General features: G+C 39.1%; 1 protein-coding gene across 1 annotated transcript; it reads left to right on the top strand.

Moving 5' to 3' along the window:
* Positions 1–904: 904 nt before the first annotated feature.
* Positions 905–15,260, top strand: LOC143877576 (Basic-leucine zipper (bZIP) transcription factor family protein). Its single transcript, XM_077379718.1, has 6 exons — positions 905–1,378; positions 4,322–4,486; positions 4,558–4,635; positions 12,590–12,655; positions 13,214–13,279; positions 13,383–15,260. The coding sequence occupies exons 1-6, from the start codon at positions 1,037–1,039 to the stop codon at positions 14,166–14,168; spliced, it is 1,503 nt and encodes a 500-aa protein (XP_077235833.1). The 5' UTR covers positions 905–1,036; the 3' UTR covers positions 14,169–15,260.
* The last annotated feature ends 1,870 nt before the right edge of the window (positions 15,261–17,130 follow it).

The following is a 17,130-nucleotide window of genomic DNA, read 5'->3' as shown; positions in this document are numbered from 1 at the left end:
GGCGTACCCATTATTTTCCGCTAGCGTACCCATTATTTCTATCTTGGCCGTCAGAAATATCTAGAGCCGGATGGATGCCTGACTCGTGTTGAAAAGATAAGTAAGAAAAGATAGTGTCAAAAGATGAGTGATAAAAGATAACGTCAGTGTTCCAAAAAGTACAATAACATCGGGGTTCCCAAAAAGTTTTCCAACACATGTCAAGATCCATCCGTCTCTAGTTATTTCCGACGGCCAAGATAGAAATGAACCCAAGGTTCCCTCAGTTCTAATACACATTTAAATGAACCAAAAGAAGCCTCGTCAATTGGGCCAATTTAAGAGGCGGTAATGAAAAATGAGGACTCTGTCGATGTCAGAAGGGTATCATGGTCTTTTGACCACCCGATTTTAAAGTTTAGCCTTTTTTATGTTCTTGTTTTAAAAGGTGTCCGCAATCAGTATTTTCACTTAACACGGGCGCACATTCCGTACTTTTCTAAAAAAAAAAAAAAAAAAAAAAAACTTACTTGACATTGGCTAGGAATAAAAAGACAGTGGCTATCAGCTCTTCCCAAACAATTATGTCTCGTCTCAACGGTCTAGATGACTCATCGTGTCCTCTCGTGGGACTCAAACATTGACCTTCCGCGTTGTGGTCCTTACTCCGCCACGTAATCTCGTTGGAACCCCGCACGCGTCTACCTGCCAGAAGCGAGAAATTAAAGGCCAGACATTTGTTTAGCATATTGACACGTGTCGATGAGCAGTTCGATCCATATAAACTCGCCACTTCACCCTTACTGCCACGTGTTACAGACTCTATAATAGGACCCACTGTTGTCGACGTGGCGGTGTAACATACCCTTGGAGGAAAGATAGCAAGGTGGGAGGACTGACCTGGCAAAAGAAGAGGATATATGCGTATACCAGTCTCTGCGCTTTTTCTTCTTTGGGAGATTTTGAGAAGGGGAGCTTCTGCTTCCTCTTCCTCTTCCTCCCCTCCTCCTCCTCCTCTTCATTTCCCTCTCGTTTTTGTTCTTATTCTTCTCTCTCGATGGAGCAGAGCCAAAATATTAGGGTTTGGTCGAGGAGAAGAAAAAACCCTAGCTTTTGCAGACAGAGATGTTCTGCCTCTTCTTCTTCGACCATTTCCGAAGGTTATGGCAGTGATCGGCAATGTGGATCGGATCTGATGGTGAAGACCGAGCTTGATGCGGCCCGAGTGCTTGCTGATTTTGCAGAGATTGCGCTGCTCGAGATCGGAAACCCTAGCGGCGAGAGATGGGGGAACAAAGGAAGGCGGTCCAGGAAACGGCTCAAGAACGATCCTTTGGTGAAAGAACTTCCTGAATCGGAGATCTCATGCTCAAAACCTCGGCCGTCGGATCTCCTTCAGGTATATTGATGGTTAGGTTTTTAGTTTTGTTTAATCTTTTGTCCTCAATTACTAGTTGTTGTTGAGCTGTGGGTTTATGAGAGGGTAGTTTCTGCATACGATATGAATTCATTAAGAAGTAAAAAAAAAAAAAATTTAGTGTAAAATTGTGTGTAAATCAAATGTTTGTGAGTGAATTGAATAAAGAAATGAGTTTTGGATTAGAATAATTGTGTACTCATGTATGCACTCAAATGTTGGTGCATGAGTTTATAATGAAATGATTTAGCAACAAAGATGGAGTGATGGACAGGCTATTTATTTCAACAAATATGATTGGTTGGGCATTCTAAGTATTTGATAATTTAATCAAGTGATGGATATGAAAAAAGTAAGAAACAATACTAAGTGAACTAATAAATAATGTAAATCTAGGTTATTTTACCTACTCACGTATATGTATGCAAGAAAAAAGAGAGAGGATGCGGAAATGATTCATCAGTTAGAAAAATATGTTTAGTGCTTCTCGATGTCATGGTTTTCTACTTGATTGACCTAAAATTGTATTTTTGGATGTTTTAAACTTGTTTTGCAGAATTTATATGGCCAATAATCCGATCTGGCCGACGAGGCTTTCAATCACACTTTCTATGCATTTATGTAATTTCTAACTGGGTTTTGCTAACGAGTTCCCTAAGGGCACCCGTTAAGGTGCCTTGTAAATGATATTTTCGAATCATTTTACACGTATTTTCAGACTTTTCCATCTATTTAAAGATTTCTTTATGATAATGATTGGAAAATATAATTTCCAATGCACCTTAATAGGTGCCCTTAGGGCAGTCGTTAGCAAAACCCTTTCTAAATAAAGAGGAATCAACACGCCACAGATAAATGGAGTGGGCGAAACAAACCCTACTCACAAACCCATCTTTCAATTCCTAGAAAGATGACATAAAAGAGTCACTTCTTCTATTTATCATCTATAGGGAAGGAACAATGATCTAAGAAGAAGAGAAAAAGAGAAAAGGAAACAATAAAAAAACATGGGAGAGATTCTCGAGACTCACAGTTCCACATCTTAGTGCATGGTTTCTCCTTTCTAGACGAAGGAGATCTTCTTCTTCTTCTTCAAACCCTCGAGATGTGTGTTTCCGAGTGCCTCTTCAATTCTTTTTCCTTTTGCTTTTTTGATCGATATGCGTGCCCCCTATTTATAACAATAAGAGTTTCCTTCAATCCCATACTTACTATAAATGATAAATCGTGGACTTACTATAAACAGCAAGCTGCACACTTACTAAAAATAGTAAGTTTATTTGGAGATATTTTCTCCTAGAGATATTCTCGCTTCCCTCCTTAAGAGAAACTCTTTCCAACAAAATAGAAGAGCAACCTGGCATCTCATCATTCCTTTGATGTTTATCTTATTGTTTACATATGTGCAATTTCACACGTGTGAGATATTATCTTGCGGCCCCAGAGACAACCACGACCCTCAGGTCTGAGGATGAACCCCCCTAAGCACCAAAGCCATGCTCCCCGTCCAAACCCTAAAGCGCGCATCCCGCTCAGCAGACTCCACCACCATCCACCTCACCCTCTCCAAAACCCTAGCTCGCATCATCAAGCATGACCTCCTCGCCTCCCTCCGAGAGCTTCTCTGCCAAAACCGCTTCTCTGCCAAAACCAGTGCCATCTTGCCCTCCACGTATTCTCCGCCACCCGTCTTGAATCTTGGTACAAGACCGATTACTCTCTCTACGCTGAGATCATATCCGCCCTGGCGAGGAACCAAATGCCGCCGAGATCATATCCTTGTTTGATATGCATGCCCCCTATTTATGATAATAGGAGTTTCTTTCAATCCCATACTTACTATAAATAGTAAGTTTTAGGCTTACTAGAAGAGTAAATTGCATATTGACTATAAATGGTAAATCATGGACTTACTATAAATAGTATTTTGCGGACTTATTGAAAATAGTAAGTTTACTTGGAGATATTTTCTCCTAGAGATATTCTCTCTTCCCTTCTTAAGAGAAATCTTTCCAACAAAATAGAAGAGAGACCTGATAGCTCATCATTCCTTTAATGTTTATCTTATTGTTTACATATGTGCAATTCCAAACGTAAGATATTATTTTTTATAATGGGGAGCTTTTGGGAACTATAGTTAAAAAGTGTAAAACAAGGTGAGTTTGCCGAAAATGTAAAACAAGGTGAGTTTGTCCCAGTATCAAAACATGGTCGTGCGGATATCAGTAGTAATATTCCATGTCTCTTTGTTTTCACTTCTACTCCTTCCTGGCTGCATTGCTGGATTAGAAAATCCATACTGTAAAATTTTTCAGTTATACATCACTCCAAAGGTTATTTACCCTTAAATTTAAGTTACAAATACACCGAGGGAAGATAATATGATGAATAAATGAATTAGTAGGATTTGGATTAATCACAAAATAAAGAGATCTAAAGATTCTAAAAAATTAGAGTTGAGAAATTAATGAATTCCTTAGCCAACAAATTGAGGCTATTCCACATCTAATATGACATTAGCCAAAAAAAAAGGAATTGTGGACTTGCTTAATTTAGGTGTTGTGGAATATTAAGCAGTGCTCTTGCTAAATGACTGGAGGCAGTGAAAACAGATTAACGGTAGCGGAAAACTACTCATAATAAACAAATGGATTTTCTTGTGTTCGTTTTCAGGGCCAACAGTGACAAGTAGTGGTGTCATCTAAGAATGGAAAAAAAACTTCAACTTCTGGGATGATTATATAGTAGTACATTTGAGCAAACATGCAATATTGATACCATTTGAGTATTTCTTTTGAAGGAATTTTTCAATTGTTTTAGAGCATTTTTTATGCGCTCATGTTTGTAATAATCTGTAGTGATATATTTAGATTCTGCATTTTCTTACCTTGTATTTTGAGGCTGATTTTATCATTTCTCTTACAGAACCATTCACTAGGAGATCATCAAAGGCATAAAAAGGCCCTCAAATATCTAGCGAGAAAATCCATAAACATCCAACAAGATTCTGAATTGCCTAGATCAAGCCCCAAGATCTCTTCAAGTCATGTCTCATTTTGTGGAGGCAAGTCTAGGGAAACCTTGAGCGAGGTACTCAAATTTTCACATTTCATTTCCTCTTTTTATTGGCATTACTTGCAGCTAAAGCTTTTTCACCATAGGCTGAGAGGGAAGCAAGGAGATTACGGAGGGTTTTAGCCAATAGAGAGTCAGCAAGGCAGACGATTCGTAGGAGACAGGTAATCTATATTCATTAATTCAATTCAAGCTTAGGAAATGAAATTCTTGAATCCTGTCAAAGACCATGGAAGTCTGTCAGAAATCTTCTTTTAGATTCACATGCTTGGCAATATCAATTTGAACAAGCTTGAGCCTTATCACCTATCAATGAGCTTTTTGAAATTCTGTGATCGCATGTGCAAGCTCAAAACCTAGTAGAATGTGATCGTGATAATTATGTGATGGTGAAAACTCCTATTTATGGTGTGTATAGGAGCGGTAAAAGGACCAAGACATTCTTCAGGCATTGGGAAAAAATACACAAATTAACATGCCGGGAGTAATGAGTAAACAACCTACATATGTATCTATACTTGTGTTGAAATTATATGCGCATTCCCTTGTTTTGGCAATGGAAATCCACATTTTATTAAATATATTTTGATTTGGTGTGCCTAGCTGTAAATAGAAGAGTGCATTGTAAAGAAATGGGAATATATATATGAGAAAAGTGTAGCTACACATACGTGTAGCTAACTTAGCTACACCGACGGCTTAAAATACAGTGGGCCCCACATTGTTTGGGTGATGAAAACCATTCATTTGATGGGCCCTCACATAGATAGGGTGTGCCCAAAAAATCAGCTCCCTATCATCCCAACCCTACGATTTGTGGAGGCAAAAATGGACGTGTAAAAACCTTCACAAATCTGTCCATTTTTGCCTCCACAGTTTGAAGGGTTGGGATCATCCAATGGAGCTGATTTTTTGGGCACACCCTATCAATGTGAGGGCCTATCAAATGAATGGTTTGGATCGCCCAAACAATGTGGGCCCACTGTATTTAAGCCGTCAGTGTAGCTAAGTTAGCTACACATACGTGTAGCTTCACTTAACTCTCTCTCTCTCTCTCTCTCTCTCTCTCTCTATATATATATATATATATATATATATATATATATATATATAGAGAGAGAGAGAGAGAGAGAGAGAGAGAGAGAGAGAGAGGTTTCTACACACAAGTGTAGATAAGTTATCTACACACTAGCTTAAAATACAATGGGGGCCCACATTGTTTGGGTGATCCAAGGCATTCATTTGATGGGCCCTCACATAGATATGGTGTGCCCAAAAAATCAGCTTCATAGGATCATCCTAACGCTTCGAACCGTTGAGGCAAAAAATGGACATATTTGTGAAGGTTTATACACGTCCATTTTACCTCCACAAATCGTAGGGTTGGGATGATCCTATGGAGCTGATTTTTTGTGGACACCCTATCTATGTGAGGGCCAATCAAATGAATGGTTTGGATCACCCAAACAATGTGGGCCCCCACTGTATTTTAAGCTAGTGCGTAGATAACTTATCTACACTTGTGTGTAGAAACTGTTTTCTCATATATATATATATATATATATATATATATATATATATATATATAGAGAGAGAGAGAGAGAGAGAGAGAGAGAGAGAGAGAGAGAGAGAGAGAGAGTAAAAAGTTTCTGCGCTCAAGCGCAGATAAGCTTATCTGCGCTTGAGTGCAAAAACCGGGGTGGGCCCACATTGTTGGGGGGATCCAAAGCATTCATTTGGAAGGCCCTTTCATGGATAGGGTGTCCACCAAAAATCAGCTCCATTGGATCATCTTAGGGTGTCCATTTGTGGAGGGAAAAATGGAAAGATACTGTTTGTCCACAAATCTGCCCATTTTTTCCCTCCACAAATGGAATGGTTAGGATGATCCAATGGGGCTGATTTTTGGTGGACACCCTATCCATGCAAGGGCCTTCCAAATGAATGCTTTGGATCCCGCAATAATATGGGCCCACCCTTGTTTTTGCACCCGAGCACTTATCTGCGCTCGAGCGCAGAAACAATACTCTCTCTCTCTCTCTCTCTCTAGGGCCCACCTCGGTGTCCTGCTAGCACTCTTCTACACGCGCGCGTGTGCAAACATATGTGCATATATGTATGTGGAGAGTCTAGCGAATTTTGCAACCAATAATTTCATCGGGTGCTTTTGCATATTACCAAGACATTTGCATATTAAAACCACCATGCTGACTAAATGAGGGGTGAGGTGTTTGATGGAAATGAGGGATTAGATATGGTATGCAAAAGTGTCCAGTGAAAACTGCAAGGTATGGAAGTGCCTAATCTCTCTCTCTCTCTCTCTCTCACGCAATCTCTCACACACACACACACACACACACACACACACACCTCTTTAGAAACCCCTCAAACCAATGATTGCAGGCAAAGAGATGACAATTGTGAGGGAGTGGTGTCTAATCCTAGGGATATGCAGACATGTGGAGATGTGGAGAAGCTAGTGTAAACTGTTCCACTTTTGAATAAAACTACAACCAATCTCAGTATTCTTCTTTTTCTCTACTTGGTGTGAATAACTAGTTTGCAAATGACCAAGAAACAACAAAAATGTAGTTAGCAATTCTTGAATAGAGTTGACCAATGAATTTTTACTTTTTTTTTTTGGAATGAGCCATGAATTTTTACTTAGAAATTGTAACATTAAAAGATGTGTAAAAAAGTAGTTACAATGACTTCATCCAATGTAGGTTTTCGTACTTCATGGCAAAGTCATGTTCTGCCTTCTACAAATGTGATAGTGAACACTCCTACAAAAAAGTGATGGATCGACAGATGGGCATCATCTCATAGTCGACTTTAATTGCTAGCCCGAGGACATTTTTTGTTCTTTTGAGTGGTGCATGCTAAGCAAATTGTTTCAGTTATCGTGTGATGCTTAACTAGAAGAGAGATGCCCTCGAACTTTCAGCTATGTAAAACTAATTTTGATCTAGCCATTGTAGGGTTAGAATATACTTCCCCAAAAAACCAAATCTAACTTTAAATCCCAAATCTAGGTTAACCACAAATATCCACAATTAAATTATTCAAATCCGACTGTTGGATCTTGAAATCAAGCCAATCACTAAATCTAGTGGTTCCGATTAATTCATTTTGGCTGTTAGATTTAAGATCAGATTCATTAAATATGATCCTCAGGATGATTTTTTATAACCCCAACAATCCATGATAACTTCAGATATTTAAATTACAAGAAACAGTATAGTTCTTCAAATTCAAACCAGTAGAAGAGAAGATGCAGATATTATATCAGTAGATTGAAAGAAAAGAAGGAATAGAACTGTAGGGCATTACACCAATGATATGATCTCAGGATGATTTTTGATAACCCCAACAATCCAGGATAACTTTAGGTATTTAAATCACAAGAAACAGGAAATATTATCTCAGTAGAGTGAAAGAAGAGAATGTATAGAACTTTAGGGCATCACATCAGTGGATCTGATGGCTTCACACCAATGGGAGATCAAGAAATCACTTCAAGATCGATTTGGAGAAGAGAGTCTCTTCAAAAGTTTGCACAAACATACTCTTTTGGTCATATCATAAGATCATAAATTCCATGGCCCTCGGCCTATAATATCTAGACTCACAGAAGGCTTCTAGAGGGTTTTACTCACTTAACCTAACATAATTGGGCCCTCAAAACACAAAACCCTATCTTCTAGAGAGTTCTCTCATGGGAGAACTCTAGAGTGTGAACACCCTAAAAACCCAAAACCCCTTCTCGAAAATAGAGCCTCCGCACTTAAAATGTCGTGGGTTTGATAATGGGCCTATTTTTATTATAATTTACTTAAGTGGTTGGTAGTCTTCTGAGGAGTGCAGATAGAGAGACTAGAGGTAATTTTTTAGAGACTGTTTGATAATTTTTAGACCAATCAAGGTAAAGGATCTGCTGATGGAGAGAATCAGACGCTTCTTTATGGTATTAGATTGTTGGATCAGTCTTAGCCTCAGTCGGATTATTATTGAGGGTGATTCTCTCAATATGTCCATATGGGTGAGAGATGACTTCAGATGCCTGTGGAGATTCACAGCTTCTATAGATGAGATCTGAGACATATTGAAGGGATACAATATAAAACTTCGACATATTTAGCAATCAGCCAACTTCGATGCAGATATGCTAGCATTTACCGAGGTCATCAGAGATTCAACTATACTTCCTGTCTTCTTGATCAACTCCCTTTTTGAGGCCGTTGGTTTACAGAGCATATTCTTTTGTTTTTTTTTCCTACTGTTTTATTTTCCCTTGCCCTTATCCTCAGTGCATTGTTTTGCTTTTGTACGACCATCTTGGTCATTGGGCCTTTGCCAATTTCATTAATAAAATTTCATCATTAAAAAAACAAAAAACAAAAAACATTGCCCTTAATCAATATTTTTGGGAGATGAATTCTACCTCTATTTCCCTTTTTTCAAAGAGTGAAGGCCGATCAAGATAAAGGATTTTTTACCCATAAACTTGATCCATAGTTGAGTATAAAATCATCACAAAGGTGTTGGGTATAATATTGAAGGTGGATTTAGCAAAATTGGTTTCACCTTTCCAAGGTGCATTGTGGAAGGAAAGCAAATCCTATCTTATTGCCAATGAATCAAGGAACCCTAAATTTTTCTGTAAAGTCTATATGGGAAAAGCATATGATCATTTTGATTGGAACTGGTATTTTAAAAAACGGATGGGATTCGGAGGAAAATAGAGCTCTTAAATCGGAGCATCCGTTTCTTCATTTTCAAATAGAAGACCTCCTAATGTTTCTTATTTGAATTTTGGCTAAAAAATAAAATCATTAATGATAAAGTTGAAGAAGCATCTCAATTATGGATGGTTTTAAGGTGGTTTGAGATTGTTTCGGGTCTTCGATGAACTTGGAATCGGTAGTGGTGGGCATTTACGTGGAGGAAAGATTGAGGAGCCATGCTTTGATTTTAGATGCAAAATTGGTATCCCCCTAATCAAATATGTGTTACTTTTGTGTATTAGTGTACCTTCTATGGAATTATTGGGGCCTGGGGAGGGGGGTTGGAGATATATGAGAGGAATCTTGCTACATAAAGGAAAGCCATTTATCTTTGAGAGGGAGGATTGCCCTCATAAAAGTCATGGGATGTGGTTATGAAGATTTGGGGAAGAAAATGTTGCCTTGTGGCATAAAGTCATTGAAAAATGAATGCAACGAGTTGGGTTGAGTATAGGAACCCCCTCCAATAGGAAGAGACTCAGGAGTATGGCAGCCCATTTGTTCTTCAAGTGTCCTTAAAATAAAAAATTAGTTTAAGGTGGCCAACTGGGAAATGATTAGATGTTGGGAAGACCTTTGATTAGGAGATTCTTGTTTGTGCCATACTTCCCGATCCTTTGCCATTTGGTTGCTTGTATAGAGGGGAGCATTAAAGATTTCTCTTAGTGGTGGGGTTAAGGTAGTGTACTCTCTAGTATTTCGGAGAAATCTTAAGCGAGAAAGGTCGAGTCCTCCATTTCTCTTCTTAGGTCTCTAGAGGATGTCTACATTCCCCCTTTCCAACTCATCAAGAGAATTTGGATGTGGGATTCACTAGCTGTCTTCTAAATCAGATCATTTTTAACTCTTATTGTAGGTGAAGATCCCTTGCTTTAGATTGGGGGTGCTCTAGTGCCTCCTAGCATACAGGCTTAAACATGCACGACATGCTGAAGAGAAATATTTTCCATAGCAAATAGATGCATTCGTTGAAAGAAAAGGTGGAGTACCAGATCATCTTTTTCTTCATTATGGTGTTGCTTGTAGCAGTTCGGGAGCAATCCTTTCATTTTTTGTTGTTGTGCTATGTGTTTTACTATGATCACTGATGGATGTATCTTTCAACTGAAGGGCTTTTCTCTTTGGGAAGAAAGGAAAAAATCCTTGAAGAGTGGTTCCATATGCTGCTACTTTAGTATAATTGAGATGAACAGAATATAAGAATATTTAGTCTGGTGCCTACCATTCAAAAGCACGCACGCATGCACGCACGCATATAAGTTTGGTGCCAACCCATTGGTAAGATTATCATAAACATCAAAATTTCTATTATCCAAATGGCATGATCGAAGGAGACTGCTAGGGCTTTCTTGTTGAAGACATTCTTAGAAATTGTGAGGTGGTAGCCATGAGTGACATTCCAAGATCTAGAGTTCCAGACACCCCTTAATTTTATGACTCAATCTTGATTGAAGCCTACATGCTAATCCAATGCGGCAGGAATTGTGGAGGTATTTAGAAATGCAATGGATGACAGATGACCTCGTCAATGCATATTTTGATCCTTTGGGAAGAACGAATTCTAATGAAGCGGAAGTGAGAGCCATCCTTGTAGGCATGCGAATCATCAAGAAGCACCTATATTGGTCAGTGATTATTGAAATGTGTTGTGCAAATGTCTTGCATTCTGGCATTATCCAGCACTCGACGGACTAATGGGCGCACCACATATGTGGGTTGAGTCAGCTTGATGGGGGTGACGGGACAGGGCACTGGAAGGAATTTTTTTTCAGCAAAAGGGTATTTCGCTAATTTTGTTGATGCAGTGGCATTGATATATAAGCCACATTTTAGAGTTTCAGTTTGCAAGGTTTTCTTTGTGTTTTTCATGGCCTAGAAGGAGAGTTTGTAACCCTCACTGCCAAACCACGTAAATCTTGTCTTTTCCTTTTCCATTTATTTGTGGACAATTGGATTGTATTTGCCCCGTGGAATTTCTCAACAAAAGGGAATCACAGAACATAATTGGATGGGCAAAGCTGTTTTCGCCGAGATCATGGATATTAGCGAGTTCATCGTACAAATTCTTGATATCATTCAGGAAACTCCATTATTTGGGCACCTACCACGATCAGCGAACAAGATGGCAGACGGATTAGAAAAAGAGAGTGGAGAGGTACAAATTAGTTATTGGTTAGTTGATTCTGATGCAGAGAGTAGTACTTTAAGTTTTTTTTATACTCTTTGTGGGGCTGGGCTGGATGTACTTTTATTTTGTTTTGGACAACTCATCACATTTGATGTATCTCTGTTTTTCCATCGTACAATTTCTTGTCACTGCCAAACAAGAAAAAGTTATCCAAAACCTACTTTAGACACTTCCAGGATAGTCTAAGAGAATTGTTAAATGGGAATTTCAATCGTTCATGTGTCCATATATCTTCTTTTCTCCTGCTTGTACTAGTCTATTTGGATCATAGTTTCAAAACTCCCCCGCGTCATCGTCGACTTACCTGAGTGAACTCCCCTTTACCCTGACCACATTCTTGTCCGAGTCTGCATTTTTCCTTAGAAAGTCAATCAAACTCCTTTGACTCTTCCAAGTTATGGCCGCGTTTAGTGTGTGTACTTAGCAGGGTTAACCGAGTACTCTATTGCGCTGCACTGAGTCTGCTAGGAGTTGCTTAGGCCGCATTTCGAAACACAGACTTGGATAACGGGTTAGATGGATACCATTTCCAGCCATGTGTGTACTTATACATATGGAAAAAAAATGAAGGAAAATAACATACTTCCCAATTTGATAGCAAAATGGAAGAAACTGGATTGACTTCTTAGTTCAACTGAAAATCAGTCTTGCCATGCTTTTGGGAAACACCTTTATGTTGAATATGAGGTAGATTATCGGACAGGGGGGGATATCAATACTCAGGAATATCAAAACAATATCTTATTTACATTTTGAATATGCTCTATCACTACCTTTTTCCTCTTTTTTTTTCCTGAATGATAAGCTAAGTTGCATCTATTCCAAACTGAAACAATGCCAAAAGACAACCTGTTAATAAGCTGCAATATCTAGAGATTCTTCTATCGTATCCGCTTATCTCCATAGGTATTGTTTCCTTGCTTACATCCACCTTATAGAGTTAAGAGAGTCTTCTCATATAATAAAAGGACAACTTTTACATATATGTCCAAATTTATTTACGGCAAGTTTCAAGTTCTGATGCTTTACCTATAATCTACTACATCGTTGCTAATGGTTAGTTTTCCGAATTCAACGATTTTGTTTCATCATGCATTTCTTCCCGTATTTATTTCTGTTTCTTATATTCCCATATTTTATAAGGCCCTCTGTGAGGAGTTGACTAAAAAAGCTGCTGATCTAGCATGGGACAATGAAAGTATGAAGCGGGTATGTACATTCTCTTCATGAGTTTGATGACAGTTATATCACAGCCATTATTTTTATTTTCATTGCTCAAGAAAAGAATTCAGGGAAAATATCTAAATTCTCTTTTTTGTCACTGGCTTTCACATTTCTGCTAGATTTCTGTTTTGATAATGTGAAGCTGTTCACAAGACATGAAGTAGCCAAGATATCTGGTCTTGTTTTTCAGCTTCGTTATTCTTGTTCCTGGCTTCAAATGACTGGGATTCTAAATTGGGACCTTTCTTCTCGAAATGATATCCGCACTCCCTGCTTTGATAATGGTACTCCCTACTTCATTGGCACTTTCCAGATTGGCTGATGGTACCTTTATGGGAATTATGACAGCCTTTGGAAGTTGATTAAACAAGTGTAAATAAAGGGAAGATTACCATTATTGAAAATGGGATTGTCGAGATCAATTACCCTTTTCTGGATGCTTACCTTTTAAAGTGTCATTTATTTCCAAACGTTTCCCGTGAGGTTACTCTTATGATAGCTTATGGAATTCATTTACTTCTTTGTGACATTTGCACCGAGTAGGAAAAGGAGTTGGTCATGAAGGAGTATCAATCACTGAAGGACAGAAACAAACATCTAAAAGCACAGGTACAATTTTGACTATCCATGAAACAACTTTGCAATAAAAATGTAGAGATGAAATAGCTTCCCTTGACTTTTACTTTCTGAAAGCATATCCCACATGGTGCAGATTGATAACACAGTTAAGGGTGAGGTGAAGGAAACTCCATCAGAAACTGTTTCCACCCTAGTGGAAACACCAATATCTTCATCTTTGCACTTTCCATCTCTTTTATACAATAGAACCCCATTTTCGCCTTTCATGTGGCCTCCCATCTATCCTTCTACAGCACCACATTTGCCACAAAACATCACTGAGTTGAAAGATTCTCCAGCCCTTTGCATGGCCAATCAATCACATGAGTTGACAAGTTCGGGACGATTTAGTGATAGTGGGCTACAAATGCCGTATTATATGATGCCATATCCATGGTTTTTCCCACTACCCAACCATGTCTCTGTACCTGGCCATTTGGATCACCATGCATTGAGAGAAACAGATAGGAATTCCATTAATAGTCAACATGACACAAGATTATCCATGAACCAAACGGGAAACATGGAGAACTCAGCTTTGCCAGCCGAAGTCAAAATCGATGCTTTTAGTTCAACAGACATCACTGCGAAACAAGAGAATGGGGATGTCAGCCCAGAGATTTCTAATGGATTACCTACAGATAAGGGAGGTCAGATCCTCAATGGCATGACCCTTATGCCTACTCCCCTTAGGGAATTACCATCGCCTTTCCCAATCAAATGTGAGAATGTCTTACATTCAGATTCTGATTTCAGAGAAACTATGTATACAAATAAAAAATTGATGGATGCGGCTGTTGCAGCCATAGCTAGAAAGAGGAGGAGAGAGCTAACAAAGCTGAGAAGCCCCCATAGTAGGCAACTTCGACTACCTTGCTGAGCAACAAAATAAGTTTTGGTAGGTTTTGATTTATGAAAGTCATCTTTAAACATGAGCCACAAGGCTAGCGACCGGTGGCTTCATTCAACACCAGTTTGTACAATACTGGATCCTTGAATTATAGGCTTTCACGGCTGAAGATTCAATTATGCTGATACTCTCACTCATGGAACCATAGTTTCGAAATTCAAATGGGTTCCGAGAAATGTGCGAAGTTTCGGTTGTATTATCGCATAAAGGAGAAAAATTGCCATTTTTCTTGGCTTTCATTTTGAATATGTTTCGAGCCAAGGAGATAAAACAGGGAAGGTTTGTATCTTCTTACATCTAATCTTTTTAAACTCTATTTCAACATCTTTGGAGGCAGGTTGCATGCTGCAGTTCCCGTAGTTTCTTGCTCCCTAAGGCGCTGCGGAACGTAGTCTGCATGGGGTAGCTTCTTTGGTTTGCTAATTTTGTTGAACCGTATTACAAACCAGGATGCAGCGGGTTTGAAATACAACCAATTAATCCCAAATGAGAACTATACTTTTTTGTTCTGATATTGGCACTCCTATGTTAAACTTGATCAGCTGTTAATTGCTTATTGGGATTTGGGAAATCTACCAACTATTATGTAAAATGTGATAAATAGAGGGTAAAAAAAAACAAGTCTTGATATTATTTGCTGGTTTGAAAAGAGGGGGAGAGGGGGTAAAATTAGGGCAAAAGGGAGGTTTTCTCTTTGGGCTCCTGGAGGGGTTTTGTAGTGAGACAAAACCAAATTTTCTTGTTCTTCTTGGCAGCCTTATTATCCATATGATTCTCTTCATTGTAGCACGTGTTAGAGGGGTTTTACAACAGCTTCTCGAACGGGTTTCCTTGTACCCGGTGTAGATACTTGGAGGTTGTAGAGACACGGAGGCTATTTTGTGGCTGCATAAAAGGTTAGAGAGAAGGGCTTTTCCGGTGCATTTTACTGTGGAGGTATCATTGTACTATCGGTTATAAATAGTCGATTGTGTGTTGCCTTGTTCGTGGATGTAGCCCATCGTGGTGAACCATGTTTATTCTTATCTTCTTGTGGTTGCTTGGAATTTACTTATTTTGCTACCTTTGTGGTTGTGGTTTGTTTGGAATATATATTTTTTCCATCTTGTTTGTGCAAGATCTTGGATTTTTCCGTGCTTTTTCCGGCGGTGGATTTACAGGTGTTATTTGTGGTGGGTTTTTGCCCCTACAATAACATGGCCTAGGAAATAAATCGTTTGAATCATTGAAAAAGTGATCCCCACATGTACATTTTTCTTAGTCAGTTATTTTCCTCGAAAAAATATGGGCATACATTGTATAAAATCTCTACACGAGATTCTATATGTTGTGTGAAAAATACAGTAAGGCACACTTCATAGGATGATCCAAGCCGTTCATTGATTGGGCCACGACGTAAATAGGCTGTACCCTGAAAAGCATCACCATAGGATGATCCAAAACCTCCGATCTGTGTAAGACTGCATATTATGCAAACCTGTATGTGTATGTATCGGAGGGTTAGGATATCCTATGGAGATGATTTATGGGATACAACCTAATTACATTGTGGCCCATTAAAAGGAGTGGTTTGGATCGTACTATAAAGTGGGCTCAACTACTTTTTAAAAAATTACTATGCCCACACCATATAAAATCTTGTCGGTTGGCAATTTCATTCGGAAAAGCGGGGATCCGCCCCGCCCCTCTTGGGGAGAGGATTCCCCGAGTTGAGTGGGGAAGGGGAAGGGGAAGGGGATTTAAAAAATTCCCCGGTGCGGGGAAGGGGAGGAGAAGGGGATGGAGTTGGCCCCGCCCCGCATTAATGCCATTTTTTTCTTGTATTTTTTTAAGTTTTTTTTTTTGGGAAAACTACTAGAAATCCCTTGGATCAAAACATATCTACAAGATTCTCCCAAAATTTTCATAATTTTCATTATTACAGTTTTGTCCTCGACATAGCTTTTTATGTTTTCTTTTACCCATAATCCATTGGGCATTGTCCCTCATTATATTAGTATATTACCCTTAAAAATCCCTAAAATCTCTCACTCAAACTATCACCGTAAGGCAACATTAAATTCTTTGAAAATTTCCCTTCCCCAAATAAAGGCAACATCTCTCTGATGAGTGATGAGATTTTATATGGTGTGCGCTCGTATAGTCCATTATTTTTCAAAAAGTAATGTATGGGCTACGCTATAGGATGATCCAAACTGTCCATTTGATAGGCTACAATTTAAAAGTACTTTACAAGCCACACCATAGATCATCCAAACCGTCCATTTGATGGGCCACAACTTAAATAGATTGCGGCCCAGAAATCATTTCCATAGGATGATTGCAACCCTCCGATCTATAGAAGTTACCATAATATGCAATTCCTCTATAGATCAGAGGGTTGGGATCATCCTATGGAAATGATTTTTGGGCCACAGCCTATTTATGTTGTGGCCCATCAAATGGACAGTTTGGATCATCCTACAATGTGCCCATCAAGTGGAAGGTTTGGATCATCCTATGTCTATGGTAGTATGGCGTGCCCATCAAATGGACGGTTTGGATCTTCCTATGGTGTGGCATGTATAGTACTTTTTGGCAAGTGGGATTGGGAATTAGAGATTTGCTAGGGAGTAGTGATCAATTAAATGAATCTGAGAGCAACCACCTTTGTCCCCAGGTTAATAAAATGAATAAGACAAAATCTTAGCCTATGTGGGTTGTGTGGCTACTCTCACATGCAACAGCCAAGCCGCAACATGCCTGAAGTGATTGTCCCTAGCAAATCTTTAGTTTTAAACCTAACATTTAACAAAGTAAAGTGATTGTCCCCGAAGGATGCGGGGCGGGGAAGGGGAGGGGATGGGGATTAGGTATTCCCTGTGAGGAGGAGAGGGGGATTCCCCACCATCCCCGCAGTGGGGAGGGAAAGGGGAGGGGGAAAATTCCCCGC

The sequence above is a fragment of the Tasmannia lanceolata genome, unplaced genomic scaffold (genome assembly GCF_043159265.1).
Source record: "Tasmannia lanceolata isolate RefF3 unplaced genomic scaffold, GAP_Taslan_0.1 ptg000005l, whole genome shotgun sequence".
NCBI classification, from domain to species: domain Eukaryota; kingdom Viridiplantae; phylum Streptophyta; class Magnoliopsida; order Canellales; family Winteraceae; genus Tasmannia; species Tasmannia lanceolata.
The sequence above is the reverse complement of the archived record's forward strand: the minus strand, read 5'-3'. Positions and strand labels throughout refer to the sequence as shown.